Source organism: Ooceraea biroi, chromosome 1, assembly GCF_003672135.1.
Source record: "Ooceraea biroi isolate clonal line C1 chromosome 1, Obir_v5.4, whole genome shotgun sequence".
NCBI lineage: Eukaryota > Metazoa > Arthropoda > Insecta > Hymenoptera > Formicidae > Ooceraea > Ooceraea biroi.
Window position 1 is genome coordinate 21,641,506 of NC_039506.1, and position 17,974 is coordinate 21,659,479.

General features: G+C 50.2%; 1 protein-coding gene across 5 annotated transcripts in view; it reads right to left on the minus strand.

The window, feature by feature from the left end:
- LOC105278499 (zinc finger protein chinmo) overlaps positions 1-17,974 on the minus strand; it is a 54,215-nt gene that overhangs the window by 20,677 nt on the left and 15,564 nt on the right. For all 5 annotated transcript variants that reach the window (XM_011337637.3, XM_011337635.3, XM_011337636.3 and 2 more), the window contains exons 3-6: positions 4,260-4,480; positions 3,419-3,768; positions 2,817-3,064; positions 2,463-2,714 (exon numbers count right to left, since the gene is read on the minus strand). In XM_011337637.3, the coding sequence (XP_011335939.2) occupies positions 2,463-2,714; positions 2,817-3,064; positions 3,419-3,768; positions 4,260-4,480 (1,071 nt within the window). The remainder of the gene's footprint in view (positions 1-2,462; positions 2,715-2,816; positions 3,065-3,418; positions 3,769-4,259; positions 4,481-17,974) is intronic.

The following is a 17,974-nucleotide window of genomic DNA, read 5'->3' on the forward strand; positions in this document are numbered from 1 at the left end:
TCGAGTCATTAATTCATACACGTCTTTGATACGGACAACCTGGCAGGCTACGTGGAAGAAGCCCAAGAAAATATCGCTCTCGCTCGGGCTCGGGGAGTAATAAAAAGTGGCTCTAATTTGGTGCCGCTTGAGAGAAGCTTCCATAAAATTCAAATCTGTGGAAACGCAAGAGGCGCACCGTTCCCGGCCTCTTTCGCCGCTGTACTTCGCTCGCCAAACAGCTTGCGCAACGCGCACAGCACCGCGGCGGCTTATAGGTCGCATAAATTCCACGCCAGGATGACGATGACGAGACGGCGAAGTGGCGTGCGGCTCCTAACGACTCTCGCGGAGGATCTAACAAAAAGTAACGACGTTGCCAACGTCGGTGAGCATAACTGTACTCTGCGATAGAATAACTCGGAGCGGCGGTGCGGCGCTCATGATTTTTCTCACCGTGCCATTCAAAGCGGCTATGCTCGCCATGGTCATACATGTACACCTACATATTAGCGCAACAGAAGAGCCCACAGTGTCACACTATTTTTTTTCTCGGCTCTTTTTTATAACGCGCTTCTCCTCGGAGATTTACGTCTCCGTTTGTCCGCGTCTCTTTGTCGCGCCGGGTTTTGAATAATTGAAGAGCAGTAACGAGATTCCTTCTTTGTTTCAACGTCATCTCTCGTCTCGGCCTCGCGCGCTCAGCCTCCCGATGGCGGGACCACGGTAATCGAATCTTTCCTCTTCCTCTCCGTGGCGCGCGGCGCGCGCGTTCTCTCCGTAATCCCGAGGCTCGCGGGCTGAAAAAGTGCAAAGGAGCTTCTCGGCTTTTGGATCGGTCGCATGGATGCTTGGAAAACTTTGGTACGTTAATAAAACGGCTCCTCCGCCTCTATTGGCAACTTCTTTCACTCTTCTCTGAGCACGTTAACGTGCACGGTCCCCCTCGCCTTTCCCGTTTCTTTGCCCGTTCTCCTCTGCGCGGGCTAATGTCAATAACCGTTGCATTAGTTGCCGCTTCGTTACTTTCTTTGCGGTGGGCGAGCGAGCGGGCGATTAAAAATGGTCAGAGCGTCATCCGCGGCGATGGTACACAGTCGCCGCGACGCCGAGGGCCGACGCCGGATCGTCGTCGGTGTTGGTGCCGACCGTCCGTTCGTCCGTTCGACGTGTCCGTTTCACGTGGCGTCGTCGTAGCGTCACGCTCGGTGATTTGCTCGCCGGAGCAAAAGATGTTCCCAGTGGCTGCACCGTCGCCTGCATCCTCTTTGTACACTTTGTTCACACCGTGAAGGCAAGTCGTAAGGCATCACCATCGTGATAGGCCCGTATACACCGGACGAAGGGGGGCGACCCCCCCACGTAAATCCACGTCCGTCCACGGCGTCCGTCGTCGCCTCTCTCTTTCTGCACGTTAGAGCGTCGCCGAAGCGGAGACTGACGTGGACGTACACGTGGACGAAAAAAGATCGACACGAAAACCGCGCTACGAAAACGAGCCCGAGTCGCGGCTGTCCTCCAGCTACGTGTTGTTTTCCGATCGATCCGCGATCGATTCGTTGTCTTTGAGGATTAAGAAACTGAGACGTGAAAAGCGAGATCGGTCTGGAAATAGGTTGGAAAAGCTCGCGGTTTTTTTTTCAAGGGCGTCTTTCCGAATGGCACCCCGGTGCGGGGTTTCTTTTTATGATGCACCGTTTTATTTCTCGTCATGCGATGATTCGAGGAGTGCGATGAGAGGAACGCGGTGAATGTCAGCACGAGGAACGCGGCAGTTGCAACATCCGCGGCTGGAGCGCCACGTGCAGCCGATGATGCAACACGCTCGTGCATTTTGTAACTCTCCGATGCCAGAAGGCCTCCCATCCGGCGCATCGATACGTTAAGATTATCGGATCGAGAGATCGTCCCGCGTCCCGAAAAACATTCGGGCAACGTCCTTTGAATCGGTCAACTGGTCAACCGCTTCGAGCCGCCGAGCGAAATATCCCACGACGGTCAAATCATGTGATTAAAATCATGAAATTGATCGTTCGCGCCGTATATTCTGGCGAGGAATCAAAAGTCCAAATACGCGGCACGGCTGCGCGCGCGCGCGAGGTTCAACAAACCTGCGGAGTCCGCTCGTTCGCTCGCATCGCATCGCATCGCTTGACATCATCCTTGATTTCACGTGTCAATAGACTCAGCTGCTCGATTCGTTATCTCCCCGGCTCACGGAGGTACCGTACGCGATCGTAATGCGACTCGTTGGTGAACGCAGCCCGATCGATGCTCCGTGAGTCCGCGTTGTTGTCGAGCATTGCGATAAAATAGCACATGGCAAGGCAAACTTCGTCACGAGATTTCTTGCCTTCTTGCCTTCGACAACGGTTGTAGTGAGACGATTTCCGCTAAATTAAATTTAGCGGAACCGCGATGTCGCGCGCGGCCGTGCACGCAGCGAGATCTCTCGCGATGCAAGAAACAATAAATTCACTCACCACCGTCGACGTTGATACTGCTGGCCTTGTTGATCTTCGTGTTCCATACTACGGGACACTGGTCAGTAGCCGGCGGCTGAACCGACGGTACCATCGCCGAACCCAGCTGCGTCCCGTGCGGCAGGTGGTCCGAGTTCGCGCCACACGAGCCAGAGTCAAACCCCCGTCCGGAACAAGCATCGCTCGACAATCTCTCCGCCAACTTCTCCGTCCTTTCCCGATCGGTCACTGGTTCCTGCTTTACTCGGAGATCTGCGAAGATAGACATAGCGTTTGTGCCAGGTGATTTTTTCAGTTTGTTCAGATTGACTTTTTTAAAAAAAAGAGACCAGAAGAGAGGATGCTTTCAGTTACCTTCGGCGACGCTTTCCTTGAGATCACAGTTGTTGCGCTCCTCGGACCGCGCCCGTTCCAGCTGCTGTTCCAGCTCCGTAGGCGTGTGTGGCGCGGTATGGGGATGCGACGGTGTCTCGCAAGGGTGAGTGAACGGTTGGTAGAAGTGGTTCTCTAGCAGAAGCGGATGCGGAGCGGACGCTGGCCGGAAGGCAGCGCCGTCGCGCAGCACGCTCGCTCTTCCCAGCGTGTCGACATCGCTCGGCGATCTAAAAATACGCGATCGCAACTCGCTGAATCTCGGCCAATCGGCGGAGAACGTAACGCGGATATTCGGGTGTAAACACGTGAGTAAAGTTAGTTAAGAAACTGATCGGACGCATCTCTTTGCTATGAACGTCACAGAGATTACGCCCGCAGCATCCAGCAAACGTCATTTCAACGAAACGACTTTGATTCCAACACACCGTAATTCTATCAGACACGAAATGTTCTGACAAACTCAACCCAAAGCAAACTCAAAATTATTTAAAGTCGATAAAAAAAGTGAAAAAATTCAGTCTTTAACGCGAATCTTTCCGTCGTTCGTCTATACTTTCCCCGGAAATTGAGGGATCTCTTACCTCATCAGCCTCTTCGGCGGGGTTTCGTAGTAGTGACAAGAGTAGACGCTGGGCACGGGATATGCCGCGGCGGGCGATGGTGTCGGTGTGGGATGGCTCCTTTTCATGTTCTTGACCATGGTGGCCTCGCTCGCCTCGCTCGTGTCGTTGACTTCGCCAACACCGCCGCCACTACCATCCCCGTTGCCGCCGACGCCACCAACACTGATGCTACCACTGCCTACGCTACCCCTGGCGCTACCATTGCCACCCCCGCCGTTATCTTCAACGTCCGCGGAGGCGTTGCTGCTCTCCGTGACGTGCCTCTGCGCCACCGCCAGCTTCTCGTGCTCCATCGACAATCCTTTAACCTGGATTCAAGCGAAGAATAGCGTATTTGAGTTATGCAAAAATTAATGTATGCACATTTAGGGGATTTCTGTAGAATATATTATATGAGATGTCAAGAGGCGTTAAATAGCTTAAACGAATTGATAATTATTCTTTTAAAAATGTCAATTATTTTCTAAGAACGTGAATGTGATTAATAAATGCATTAATTGATATTACTGGCATTTGTATCTCTTTGTATATTTTAATAAAATGCGTAACAACAAGGTTTGCGTGTTTGCAACAAAGTATCTGAAAATATCGTATCGAAATGTGTAGCTTGAAACTCGTGAGTGACAACGTGTTTCCAAGGAAAGCTTGACAAATGATTTGGCTGTTCCTCGAGTCTCCGCAACACATGTGAAATACAAGAGCCTCGGCCGCGCTTCAGGGCTGTCGTAGAAATATCTGGGTGTCGCGTCGTGTTCAATTATTCGGGAAGCATTATTTACGGAAAAAGACAGGCACATACTTGAAGGTATTCAGCTGCCTTGAGGAAAGAGGGGAGAGAGTCCTGGGACACGTGTACCTCTCCACGGTACATGAATTCGAGGAGGGACGCCATATTATGGGCACTCGTCCCGTCGAGAATAACGATCAGTCCCGCGGGAGAGGGTGGCATTCCTTCGAAGAGCTCTTGAAAGTGCTTGCTGCATGCTGCGAGAATTAACCTGTGCGCCCTGAATGTAACTCCTGAAACACAAATTAAATACACCGGCTTGATACCTAATATAATACATTTCCAAACATACAGAGACAAATGTCATCAAAATTGTTATCAGTCAAAAATGTTTGTCCATAATAATGGACAAGTATTTTCAATTTATTTTCATCCAACTGGATCTATCTGAATAAATTATCATATTATAGAAGCATTACTAGGAACTCGTTTCAACGAACATCAATATTAATCTATAATAATTTAATAATTACTACGACGTACTCATACGATAATTGCATTAATTATCACGCAAGATTCGGACCATCGAAGATATTAACAATCGCGCGGAGGATTTTCGGTCCAGGCGCGATACGCTCGCGTTCGATCATCTTTTTCTCACGGCTGGACAATACGAGCGGGCGTCGTTGGTTGATGAACGGCGAACGAGCGCGGGAATTTTGGCATGCAAAGGAAACCGGGTGACCGACGAACCCTTTTTTTTTCTTTTCCTCCGACCGGCCCACCATTTCCCTCTCCGCGACGCGGCATAAAGAAGGAACTCGGGCCTGACGTTGATGCCCTTTCTCGCAGCCCGCTGCGTATCTAGGTCATCTTCGGACACGATCTTCCGTAATTCATAATTCACGCGCGCGCAAGTATAATATAATGCGCGCTCAGCGACCGCGCGCGGGCGTGTAACACGACACGCGGGGGACCGCTGCACGCAGGGCACTCGGAACATTCGGGGACGGCTGGCTGCGTGTGAGAAAAAAAAAAGAAAGGAGGAAACCCTGAGCGTAACCGGCGTTGGAGTTCCCGACGTGGATTACGCGCTTTCTGAACGCAAGACTACTGGGGAATTTTATTTCTTCTCCTTCTCCTCCTCCTCGTGCTTCGGCATTTCGCGCAGTTTTGCCGTAAAGTAGAAGAACATAGTAGCTTCATACAAGAACGTGGACGTGGGAAGGAGATTCGAACGACGAGCTCTTTGGAATAAGGAAATCAAGTGCGCAGACGGAAAAGGACGAAGAAAGGTGACGGGGACACGACCAGGTGACTCAAAGCACCTGTCTTACTTGCCGCGAGTGGCTGCCGGGGAGTCACGGAGTGTATCCTAACTCTTTGAGCTTCCTCTGGGCGCGGGATCAAATTTCCGTGTGCTCCCCGCCGCGAGCAATTTCAGGTCTCTTATCCGACCGAGTATTGGATCGGTACCGCGGGTCGCTCGTCGCGGGGCGGAGGAGGAGGAGGAGGAGGAAAAACAGGGCTCCATGACTCCGTGACGAGCCTCGCGGTGCCTCGTGGTGCCTTGCCGAAATGCGCGTCGCACCGTAAATACGTCCCGGCAAATGACGGTAACGACCAACGGCCACGTCAACGAGCGGAACGTCCGCGTGGATATCGGGTTTCGCGGTCGGAAATAATTCCCCCATGTGCTAATCGTCGGATATTAATAATTTCGCCGTGTCCCTAATCGCCCTGTGCGACGCTACAGGTGTACCGAGCCAAATCTATAATACCTACGTTTCTGCGTCGCGATGCGTCGCCATGCAAGAGCCAACGACCGAATCGTGCGTGCGTGCGTGAATGATTCGTGGACCACGCGACCGGAGGCTCATGCCACCGCTTATGCCGACCACGTAAGCAGGAAATTTCGACATACAGATGCATGCGCAGAATGTTCCACCCTGTACTCGTTGTCCTATTGCATCGAGGGTGGTTTGGCCAGTAGAACGGCCAGGAAAACGTGGAAATTCACTGAATCAAAGGCAACGAATTCCAGCTTCGCCAGAAACTTTTTATCATCAGTAAGGGCTCGCAAGGGTTTAATCGGGGTTCGCGATATCCTCCGAGAAGGATAACGGCTCGCATTCCGGAGCTTACATCCGCAGAACTGCGCGCGCGTGGAGAAACGCGTGGGGAACGCGGGGCGGGCGGCAGCGCGCGGCCGCACACTTGTGGAAATAATGAAATATGCAGAGTTCATCAGCGCAGCACAGCGAGGCTATTAATAAATTCTGTAAGGCGCGGCGGTGGCACCAGAAGAAACTGTTCGCGCAAACACGCGTGCGGCCACCGTTATCGGCTAGAACGCATGCAAAATTTACGCGCGCGATATATAGCTATGCTGCAGAGAATTTCGTTGGCGGCGTTGCGTAACGCCGCGTGCGGAGGCCTCGAAAACGTGTTTATGACATGCCGCAACGCCGTCATCGACTCATCGGGCCGGCGAGAGTACGACTATTACTGAATGAGCGAGTAGAGATAACGCGCCGCGCCGTGCTTCCACGCGCTTTTGCATTCGGCCACGACACGTGTCTATTTCGATATTGTTCATGATCGGGAATTATATTTAACGATTACCGAAAGTAAGCATTCAACACACTATCATATGAAAAATATAATATTTACTACTTGCGCGATAATTTTAAAGAAATTTTGCCGAAAAGATAATGAAAATTGCAGGATCATTAAAATTACATATATAAATACGTTTGAATTACGTGCTTCTTAAAATATTCTGCTAAATTTTGCAGAGTATTCAGAATAATTATTCTAACGCGCTGCCTGACTATTTGATTTTTCCATACTGCCTGCATGTCGATACGCCGGCCGAGAGGTGCGTTGCGAGAGTGTTATCGTCCCGATGAGATTACGAGAGAGTTTAATAACGAACGGCGAGATATTACCACAGCAGCCTGCGACTGTCGACACACGAAACTTGCAAATAAAACGCGCTTAGTTACGCAACAGTGCAATGCACTCTTCGCGGGCAATCTATTCATATTCCAAGGCCAGCCGGTAGAGCTCCTTGGGAGTTGGGGTACCCGGCGAAGCCTCTTACGACGGTCATCGTTCCCCCTACTGCGCGCAATAATAATTCGGTTGCCTCGTGTACGTGCACCGTGTGACCGAATGCGTGTAATATACGCACCGTGTGGGTGAACCCGGCACAATCGCGTAGTTTCAACCAATGTCAATCGTGCGCCGATGTCAGCGACCGACGTGTCGTAAAACTTAGCGCGCGATATTTATCAAGAGATAACTCCGTGCGGGCGTATAATACTTTACGACCGTACAAGATCTCGACCTTGGACGAAAAACCAAACGTAACAATCGAGTGCAACGTCACGCAGGCGGAATCTAATCTCGGATAAAATTGCTAGCATTTAATCGGAGAGAATGGAGAGGGGGTGGGGGCGCGAACTGGGTCGAAATCAATTTCCCGATACCGTGTCTGTTCGCGATTTGCATGAAGGATCCGCAGATCCTCTCGATCTCATACGATCTGAGGGGAAGATCACGCCGGACGATTCCGACGATCGGAAAGACGAGGATCATTCCCGCGATCGTCGCAGCGAGCGGCTGATATACGCGCTGCGCCCGCCGCGATGCCGGGGCCTCGCGAAAAGATAAGAGCGGCCGCCAATTTGATTAGGACAGAGACAAAACTCTAATACGGTAGAAGACGGCCAAGGGAAGGGAACGACGGTCAATGCCCCGTCAAGGTCGACGATGCAGAGTGTGCCGGGCGAGCGAGCGGACGGACGAAGCGTGCGTGTCCACGTTATCGGCTCGGCTCGGCTCAGCTCGGCTCGTACGAAAAACTGACGATCCAATCGTCGATCGTGGCTTCCTTTGAGCCCGGCCAATGGCCGCGTGGGACCAAGGCCGTTTTCTTCGCACATACTCAAAGTTCGCTGCAGAAGCGTGGCGGAAAGCGATGCCGAGGAGAAAAATATGGCGGAGAGCCGGCAGGCGAGGGAGGCGTGCGTGGCACACACGCATCGCGATACGCGCAAGAAACGACACGTGGAGAGGCAACCGTGAATCTCGAGGCTGCCCCCGCGATAAATCGATGGGCGCGGTGTGTGTGCGTGCGTGCGTATGCCAACATAGCGTAGGAAGGGTGCTGAGACGCGGAAAATAGACGCACGCTTTTGTCCGTTAATCGCGCATGATGGCTTCTCCTCGATCCTACTCGCAATTCGGAGCTCCGAATGATTGCGAATGCCGCAATGCTTCCGGAAACCTTAAGAGAAGAGAATCCTGCTCGCACGAATGGCGTGCGCTGGAGAAAGGAGAAAAGCGAGCGCTTTTTTGGTTCGCGATCGCGAATATTCGCTTGCCGGGCGCGTAAATGCACGCGTGCGAGCGCGTTACTCGCGCGTTGCGTAATTCATGCCCATGTCATTGACCCATTTTCGATTAACGACATCGAATGATCGAGGCGAGCTTTATCAGCGCGTGCGCTCGCTCGCTCGCGTAATATGCATTCGTTCCTCGCCGCTGTTATTGCAATCATCGAGCAGGAGTTATCGCGCGTAGCGTCGACTCCCTCGATTTCCTCACCCCGCCTCGCGTCGCGCCAACACGTGTACGCTAAACGCAGGCAATAAGCTCTAATAATCTGATAAGGGCCGGCGGTGTGCTATCGGAGGTGTTGTCGCGCCTTCAACTCGTGATTTTCATTGCGCGCTCGCCTCGTAATACTAACGAGCTAGGCCTTGGAACGAAACCTCGGCATCGGTTTCTAGCGCTGACTCTTCCTGACCTGACTGCGATTCTGGCGATCGAACACGTTACCACGAAATTCGAACGCACAAGACGGAGATCGAGAGAGAAGAAGAAACGTAAGGCGCGCGATTCGCAGTGGCTTAAGGCGACCCCGAGGTACTTGACAAAAAAAGAAAACCGGTTTCAAGCTGCTAACGCCTCGTTAGAGAACAGAGGGGAACAGAGCGTTTCCTGATTTTCGCGATAGCGGAACCGTGATAGCATCTTCGGTCAGTTGAGAGTTCCTCGCAGCGCAACGCTCGCATTTTACATTAACTGTACTTTCGTAATAAAAGCAGGATGAAGCGACGCGCAGTTCCGCAGATCTAACGAGTTCCGTATTAGCGACGTGCGCCCGAGCGGATTATGTGTTTGTAATAGAAATAGCAACGCAGAAGGTCACGCCGGTTCGGCCAGCAAGATCAGCGACCACCCGGCTAGAAGGCCAACGAGAAGAGAGGATATCTATATCGATGAATGTCTGATCGGCAGTCATTAACCGCGGAGTTATATATACGTATTGCATACAATCCTTTCGAGTATATAAAAAAATTGATACATGATTTATACATATATTTTTTCGACGTCCATATATTTTCGCGTGACATAATCTGAATTACGCCCGTGTTGCCTCTGAGGTTTCCCGGCGAATCGCGCCGATTCGCGATAAATGTAAGTTAAAGTCCATTAGCGTCCGGCACTTACGTAACTCTCGGGGCTGAAGCACGGTTTTAACTTTAATGTTTACGGCAACGTTCCAATATCTACCGCGCCGGTCGTTCACTGGGTGCATTCACCCAGTGCCGAGAGGGATAAACTTTCGCGTAACGACGCAGGAACTCGAGGACGAGGACAACGAGGGGAGGATGACCCTCGCACAGGCGAAGTCAACGCCCGGCATCCTGTTGCATCAGAGCGCGCGCGCTCTCTCGCTAACCTTGACTCCAGGAAGTGTACTTTTGCCACGAGGCGGCCCGCTCGCGGAGTTTGCGAGTGGCGTAGTAGCGCAGGAACGCGCTCCGCGTTCGTTCACACTCTCCGCTTCTCTTCCTTCTCTTCTCCGGCCGGGTTTGTCCCCCACGGGGGCCCCATGGTCTGGTCACGCATCGGAGCTCTCGAATTACTTTACTATACTATTCTTCACCGCCATCGTCGCTGTCGCAGCGTTTCGCCTTGCATTCCGCCAACGATGCGATGACGCGTACGCAAGAATAACGTCGACCCGCGAGCGATAGAGACGGCCTCTGAGATAACGCACAATGGGAGTCCGCGCGCGCGAGCGATACGCGCGATTACGCCAAAGTAGGCTACGAGTTTAATTCGTAACTCGGCGCCGTATCTCGCTGCGATTCATCGTTTCCCGCCTTCTATCCTCGAGTGAACGCTCTCGAGTTCCTGGGAGTTCACCGACGCGCCGTTAAAGTCTCGCTTGTGCGCGTTCGCAAGTCTTAAGAGATTTTCTTGTAACATGACACAATCCTATCGCGATACATCTCGCGAAGAATTTGGACCTCGCGCGCGAGGTGATTCAGTCGTGATTCACTTCTGCGGGATTATAAAATGTCTCGGTTCGCCCGACATTGCCACCAAGAATTCGTCCAAGACTCGACCGTGCCTTCCCTTAAGTAAATAGCGTACGCTTTTCTCGGTACGCTTGCTGATAGGTTCAATGGCATGTTTTATTCATGCGGAAGCATGGGAAAATCGGACACAATTGGCCCATCAAACTTAATGCTGGAATACACCATACCTATAGATATACAGGCCGCTCGCGACTCGCCACTTCCGGAAATAAACGGAGACTTTTACGACCTCACTGTTATTTACACCTCATACAGGTTTTTTGTGGAAATCTCGATATTTCTGTTACGCGGCGTGACTGGAGGCAAACTGAGGATTTTCATGCCGCACGTGCGAGATTCGAGACTATCTCCATCTTCGCTATTTTTCATTTTATTTACGCGCACGTCAGTATAATTTATTCCGCTTCAGAGACACTCGTCGTATATCGTAAGACGGAATTGCGGAATCGGCATCGTTTCGGCCACCGTATCCGTCGCGTGACCGCAAACAGTATCCGCCACGAGCGGATGCAATATTAAGTATCTCGCGATATCGGGCCGGATGTATGGCTTGGCATACAAGCCGGGATCGCGCAGTGTTTTCTCTCTCCCTTTCTCTTCCCTGCGCATTCCCTCCCGGTTGTAATCGATCGTTCACGAAATATCCGACCGTGTGCATGGTGCATAGGGGGGACACGCACTAGACACGCACCAGTGCGTGTTTCACGCCCCGCTTACGTTCGCGTTGCAACACTCGACTGCGTCATGTGAACGTAGGCATGACCTAATTTTCCGACCCTTTTTAGCTCGGCCAGATAACGCGAGTCACTCGAAAAAGAATGCGGTCGCCACTTTATCGTGCTGCATTGGGCCTAGTAACCCAGAAAACGGCGTGCATCCAAATCTCTTGATATTCGAGTGGTTGCCCGGAACGGAAAGCAGAAGCAAAGTGGAAGTTTTGTGCACAGCACGTTGCTGCAGCATTATTTTTAAACTTTGGCAGATTATAGGATTTAGAAGTTAAAGTAAAATATTATGAAATATGACTTCACGTTAACAAAGGCAAAATTTAATGAAACATACGCAAGTATACGCAAAGTGTCGAGATATTGTTCCAATTTTTATAGAAGACACTTTGCATGGTTTTGATAAAATTTTATATTGTCGTACCCATTTCGACACTCACGCACGTACGGTTAATCACCAAATAGTAAGAGTGATAACTCACTAGTGCAGTAACCGCAATAAATCACGGCAAACTAGCGTGACGCGTAAAAAAACTTGCAGACATCGCAGTTTTTAAGGGAATTGCCTCGGGTTCTCGCACACACGGGGACTATGATTTATATTATTGTTTAGACGAGAGACGCGGGAGAGATAAGTGTTATATTATAAGGTAAACCGTGACACACGCTAAATATGCAGGGACCGCGATATTTCACGACGGTGTGTCGTGGCTTTTCGCGCCTAAGACGATAATCCAGCGTGCTCAAACAGACGGACCGAAAACGGTACACGCGTGCCGCTTTTCTAACGCTCCACGTGTCCGCAACATGACGAGGATACCGTAACGGTGCGGCGTGTCCCTCGAGTATGCACCGGAATGCTAATAAAAAAATGACGATAAATCTCGCGGACATGTCGCGAAGGTTCGCGTGTATCCACGGCATGAATCAAGATCGTGATCCAGATCGAAGATCCAGAAACATTATGAAACGCCATGAAAGCTACTCGCGAAGCGGCGCGCCTTTGTTAGACCAACCTCAGCAACCTCAAGCGAGTACGCGTGAGTACACGCGCGTTAGGAGCACACGATATGTGGAATATACGTGTGCAGCCCGATGTATATGTTCTGGTCGTAAAATTTGTCAGATATCACACAAAGCGAGTCACGGACGCGCATGCCACGTGCTGATCCGCGCCACGCTGGATAATACCGATGGCACCGAGTAATATCGATAATAGTGCCGGGATGATAATGTATGCGTTGCCATCGACACGACGATCGATATCTTGCGCGCGAGAAACGCGAGCGGCTAACTTGGACTAGATTCTCCGTTTCCGCGGTACTATTGGGTCATTAAGTATGAAACTTTACAAATAGAACATAACTTTTGCATTTTTTGGTACATGGACATGATTTATTTTCAATCGAAGTATGCGCCCATGTTATCTACACACTTCTGCCATTTTAGTGGTAGTTGGTCTATGCCTCTACTATAGAAGCCAGGAGTACGGGAATCGATGAAGTCGCGGAAGGCTGTTTCGACTGCCTGTTGAGAATTGAAGAATTTTCCCACCAACAAGTTGTCCAAATTCCGGAAGAAGTGATAGTCGGTAAGGTGATAGATCTGGTGAATATGGTGGATGACGGAGAGTTTCCAATTCCAACTCCTGTAGCTTTGCCACGGTCAGTCGTGCAGTGTGCGGTCGAGCATTATCATGCAACAGGATTGGCATTGACCGATTGATCAATTTCGGTTGTTTAATAGCAAGTTGTTGCATCATTTCGTCCAGTTGCTTGCAATATACTTCAGCCGTTATCGATGTACCAGGTTTCATAAAGTTGTAGTAGATAACACCTGACCTGGATCACCAAACAGTCACCATAAGCTTCTTCTGTGTAATGTTGGGTTTCGCGTGATGTCTCGGTGGTTCATCAGCGTTCAACCACTGATGTGAGCGTTTACGATTGTCGTAGAGTATCCACTTTTCATCGCAGGTCACAATTCGATTAAAAAAAGATTCATTTTTGTGACGGGAAAGCAAAGAAAGTGAAGCCTCTAGACGTTGCGCCTGCTGCGCATCAGTCAATTCGTGCGGGACCCATTTGTCCAACTTCTTTATCTTACCGATTGCAGCTAAATGAACCAATATGGTGGGTATGGAAACATTGAATATCGATGCCAATTCACGTGTACTTTGAGATGGATCGGACTCTACTACGGCTCTCAAGTGATCATTATCCACCTTCGTCTTTGGTCTTCCACGTGGCTCATTAGCGAGGCTGAAATCTCCATCTCTGAAGTTTTTGAACCAATTGCCCACCGTTGCTTTAGTAGTTGAACCTTCACCAAATACAGCGTTGATATTACGAGCTGTCTCCGACACTGTGGTTCCACGGCGGAACTCATATTCATAAATCACACGAATTTTGGACTTTTCCATAGTTCTATAAAAAAGAATCCACCAATAAAACTAATGAAGATATTTGAACAAACAAATATGACATTTGAAGAGCGAACATACATCTATCACACTAACCTAACCTGATACTGACGTCTGGCGCCAAATTTGAGATAACAAATGTTAAAGATGGCGCTTTTACATTTGCAAAGTTTCATACTTAATGACCCAATATCTTTCATCTGGAACTGATGAAACGAGGATGATCGAGACGGTGACGTCGCTCTACTGATTGTGAGAGATTGATGCCGTTAATGACGCGCATAGGCGATTTTTGTACTCGCTCTTTTTGTATTCTTCTTTCCAACGCGATCGCGCACTACTTCCGATTTTTGCGCTTTCTCTTAACGCCAATTTCGAGGCGCCGCGCGCTAACACCTCGGCAAACAGTATCGTATGCTTTGGCACGGACGAGAAATCCGTCGTCAAATCCGGCACAAAACTATCAGCATTTCCATTAATACAGGATTTCAATTGGCGGATTATTTTGCTGCTTCGTTACGCTTTGATTTATTCCCGATTATTTAATTATTTAGCGAACGTGAATCGATATCAGTTTTAGCGACCGTAGTTACGATATGCCCGAGGACAAGGAATGTAGCAGCCGAGGGCACTTATCTATTTCCACGATACTATCCCTGATAAGGGCATATCGTGTACAAAGTTGCAAGTTGATATCGGAGCGATCTGAGTGCGCAGAAGGTCCGACCGATCGATGAATCGCAGCGATAGGTGGTACAATATACCGCGGTATCTCTCGTGCATCTCTCTCTTGCGTAAATTCCGAGCGAAAAAAACGAGCGCGCGATTACGATCACGATCACGGTAGGGCCATGGTCAACTCGACGCGATTCGATTCTCCGTTCCAACGAGAGAAAAGAGTACCGGTCGGTCGCGTAAGCAGCGCGGATGTATCGAGCACGTGCGCCTATGCTCGGTCTGTATTCACATGCATCGACGAGAAGAGCATGAAAGGAGGAGCAGGCAGTTAGATCTAACTGTAACCGAGACCTACTTTCCGAGCTTCCTACTTAGTAGATACATACACGCGTACACTCGTGGGTGCACGCACTCGCGCACACCGCATGAAGCTCCAGCGTTGCTTAACGCGTTTTCACGCCTTGGAACCGCCACGATTCGACTTTCCTTTCCTATCTTCTCGACTGACCCTCCTTGAACCCTTCCCACTTCGTGCAGCTTCCTTTCGAGTTTTCGCCCTCTGCCCTTTCGGGGAGAATCTTCCTTATCTCGTGGCTTCGGCGATGTCGTCGAGTCTACTGACGCAATCGCACGAGGACCCCCAGGCGACAAGAGCCTCATATTCGCGTACGAGGAGATATCTCTTTACCTCGATTCACTGTACGGCGTTTGAAGGCCGAGGAAATCGTCGAAAGGGAGCGAATCTCGTGAAACTCGTCATCGACCGCCGTTGCATTCCCAGTTCATCTTGCTCGCTAGCTCGCTCGCTCGTTCTTTCTCTCTCCGTGTACTCGTTGCTCCGACGATCGCAGTTTTCGTAAATCAGGACACGCGCGCGCGGACGCGAGGTGAAAGCGTTAGACGAGGATTGGATAACGGGTTGTCCGTCCCCGGACGGCAACGGCATGCCAGTTGCACACGCGATGGAATTAATATCGGCGCTCGACGATAGAAACGTGAGGAGAGTTTCGGAAGTGCGAGCGGAGCGAAGCGTGCTCGAGCCGAACGTTAATTCGTGTGCCCGACCTTTACGGTGAACTTTTGCTTCGCTCGATTTCATCGTACAACTAGTCCCGGGAGAGAAGCGACGATGCAGAAATTGATGAAATTCCTTGCGAGGCTTTTTTATTAAAGTTTGGAATTGTACTGAGTCGACGTGTCGCGATAAAAAATTACGACGACGATAAATAAGGAGGAGCTGCGGAAGCAGCTTGTTGTTACTTTGTCGACGTTGCCGAATTCGTATATTTGCGGCATAGCTGCAAGAGATAGCCCCCGCACTATCGCTCTTATGCGGTATGCTTATCCGGCATGTCGGATAGATATCAGACCGGTACGTGATAAATTACGGTGTTTATTCAGCGCAGTATTTAGCTCAGCCAATGTTTTGTCGATTATATATTACACGTGCTCCATTAAAGCCGTTTATCCTTATCAATTAAGACGAACGAAACCCGATGATGACACGTAAATACATAAGTGACGATATGTAACGGTAAACCGAAATAACTTTATAACGAAATCGCTTTCTTTTGTACCGCGTGCGAGTCCAGGAAATGTAATTGTAGCAGCGAAAGCGTGAAATCTGAAACAGGAATCTTTCATCATCAAAGACCTGCGTTGCACTCGGCTACACTCCGAATTATCATTACGCTACAAGTCTCTTGATGGACCGCGCTAGTTTTCGTGATTGCATTGATCGATTCGGTCGGAGCATTAAAAAACCGACGACGCAGCTCTATCAATCGAAATAATCACGAGGACCGTTAGCGAGAAAAAGAGGACTCGCGCGGCATGCGATGGGCCAACTGCTCAATTAACTGGAACCAATTCTATGACCGTCGTATGCAATGAAGGGATCGCTGGGAATCGACTTTCCGATTGCGTCGCGTCTCTTACCGAACGCTAAGAGATCCCGAAGCATACACATTTTTTTCATGCACGCACATTTTTTTCCACATTGCACGTGCGTGTTATCATACGCAACACTCAATACACAACACCTGACGCAATCTTGCAGTTAAATCAACCGCGTCGTAAAACGGAGCAGAAGCGCGTCGCCGGGACATTCGTCGCTGCACATTCTTGTTTATTTAATGCGAGCGATAAAAAAGCGAATATATCTAGTTTCGCGTGTCGGAGCGCGTAAACGTCGTTATCGCGCACTCTCACTGATAAATCCTTCCGAATTTTATTGACGAATTTTATTGCAGACACGAGCCACCGCTTGGCCTTCGTTCGCCATAAAAATACATAATATCGCAGACGCGCGCGTACGTGCAGCTTAATGCGTACGAAGAGTAATAATAATACGTGTTTACTTCACCTCCCGAAATCACGCGAGCTCTCTTGATTTCGCGTCACAATCGGCCCGCGCGTAGCACTCGGTACTCTCCCCGACATTGTTTTTGCAATGTTTTATCTACCGGTGATTGATTCAAGGCGGAACTCTGCACGGTTCCTCGCAGACGAGCCGATTACTCGCCAACTGCTCGATCAACCGGCGCATCATGCGGTTCACAAAATTCCGAAACGAGCGCGTTGCATCGCGGCTCGACGCGAACTGCGGTTTCGCACGAAACGGAACAGCTTGCAAGAGTGCCCGCCGCTGCACTCGCCGCGTCGGTGGGGAACGCACACGCGGAAGTCCGCGTGTATAGAAGCGGCGTGCATGTGCACGTGGACGGTGCACGTGGTGTGCAGCGGCGGCCGAGATTCGCGCGTGCAACGCCGACCGGCACGGCGCGCCGATTGGGCGATCGTCGGGGGTAGGGGCCGGCCCACTCGTCCACCCCCTGCACTTCTTATGCAGTCGCGAACTCGTCGCACTCGTCGGGGAGGTGGCGGCGTGCGAATGCAACGCTCGCTCGACCGGGCCCTTTCGCGCGAGGAGTCGCAGCTCGCGTTTGATCAGACGCGACTCACAAGGAGCCGATCGGCCTCGCGAACGGGAGTTTTAATTGGTTTTTTGTTATGCTATTGGTGTTTTGATACGCTGCTTATCGGACGCGGGATACATCTGGCATTGTTACACCGTTAAACGATATTTATTTACTTATTCGAGAATCTTTTAATGGTTATATTTTTCGAGCGTTTAGAAATCGTAATTCTTCTTTTTGTTCTTCCGATGATCGTCTGCTGTATGAAATCGCGCGGCACGTGGGTCGTTCTGAATCTCTGAGACTTCTAATTAAAATTCCGCTGGACGAAAGAGCTCATTCAATGATCGCTGTGACGATCACCGTTAGCAAACGAGTTAGGAATGCGGTTTGATTTACATTAGACATAATTTAAACGGGAGAAACAAATTTGCGATACATGTGACGCAAGGAACCCGTTTGATCGTCGCGCCGTTTGATCGTTATTTGTGTGACGTGACATTTACGATTGCTAAATAGCTGAAGAGAAGCATCGGTTTTTGCATCATCACGTTAAATCAAGTCAATGACCATCGATCATTCGGCCGATTACGCCTCGCATTAATTGCAGCGTGGATCAATCTCGCGCGTGATTCCGAGAGCG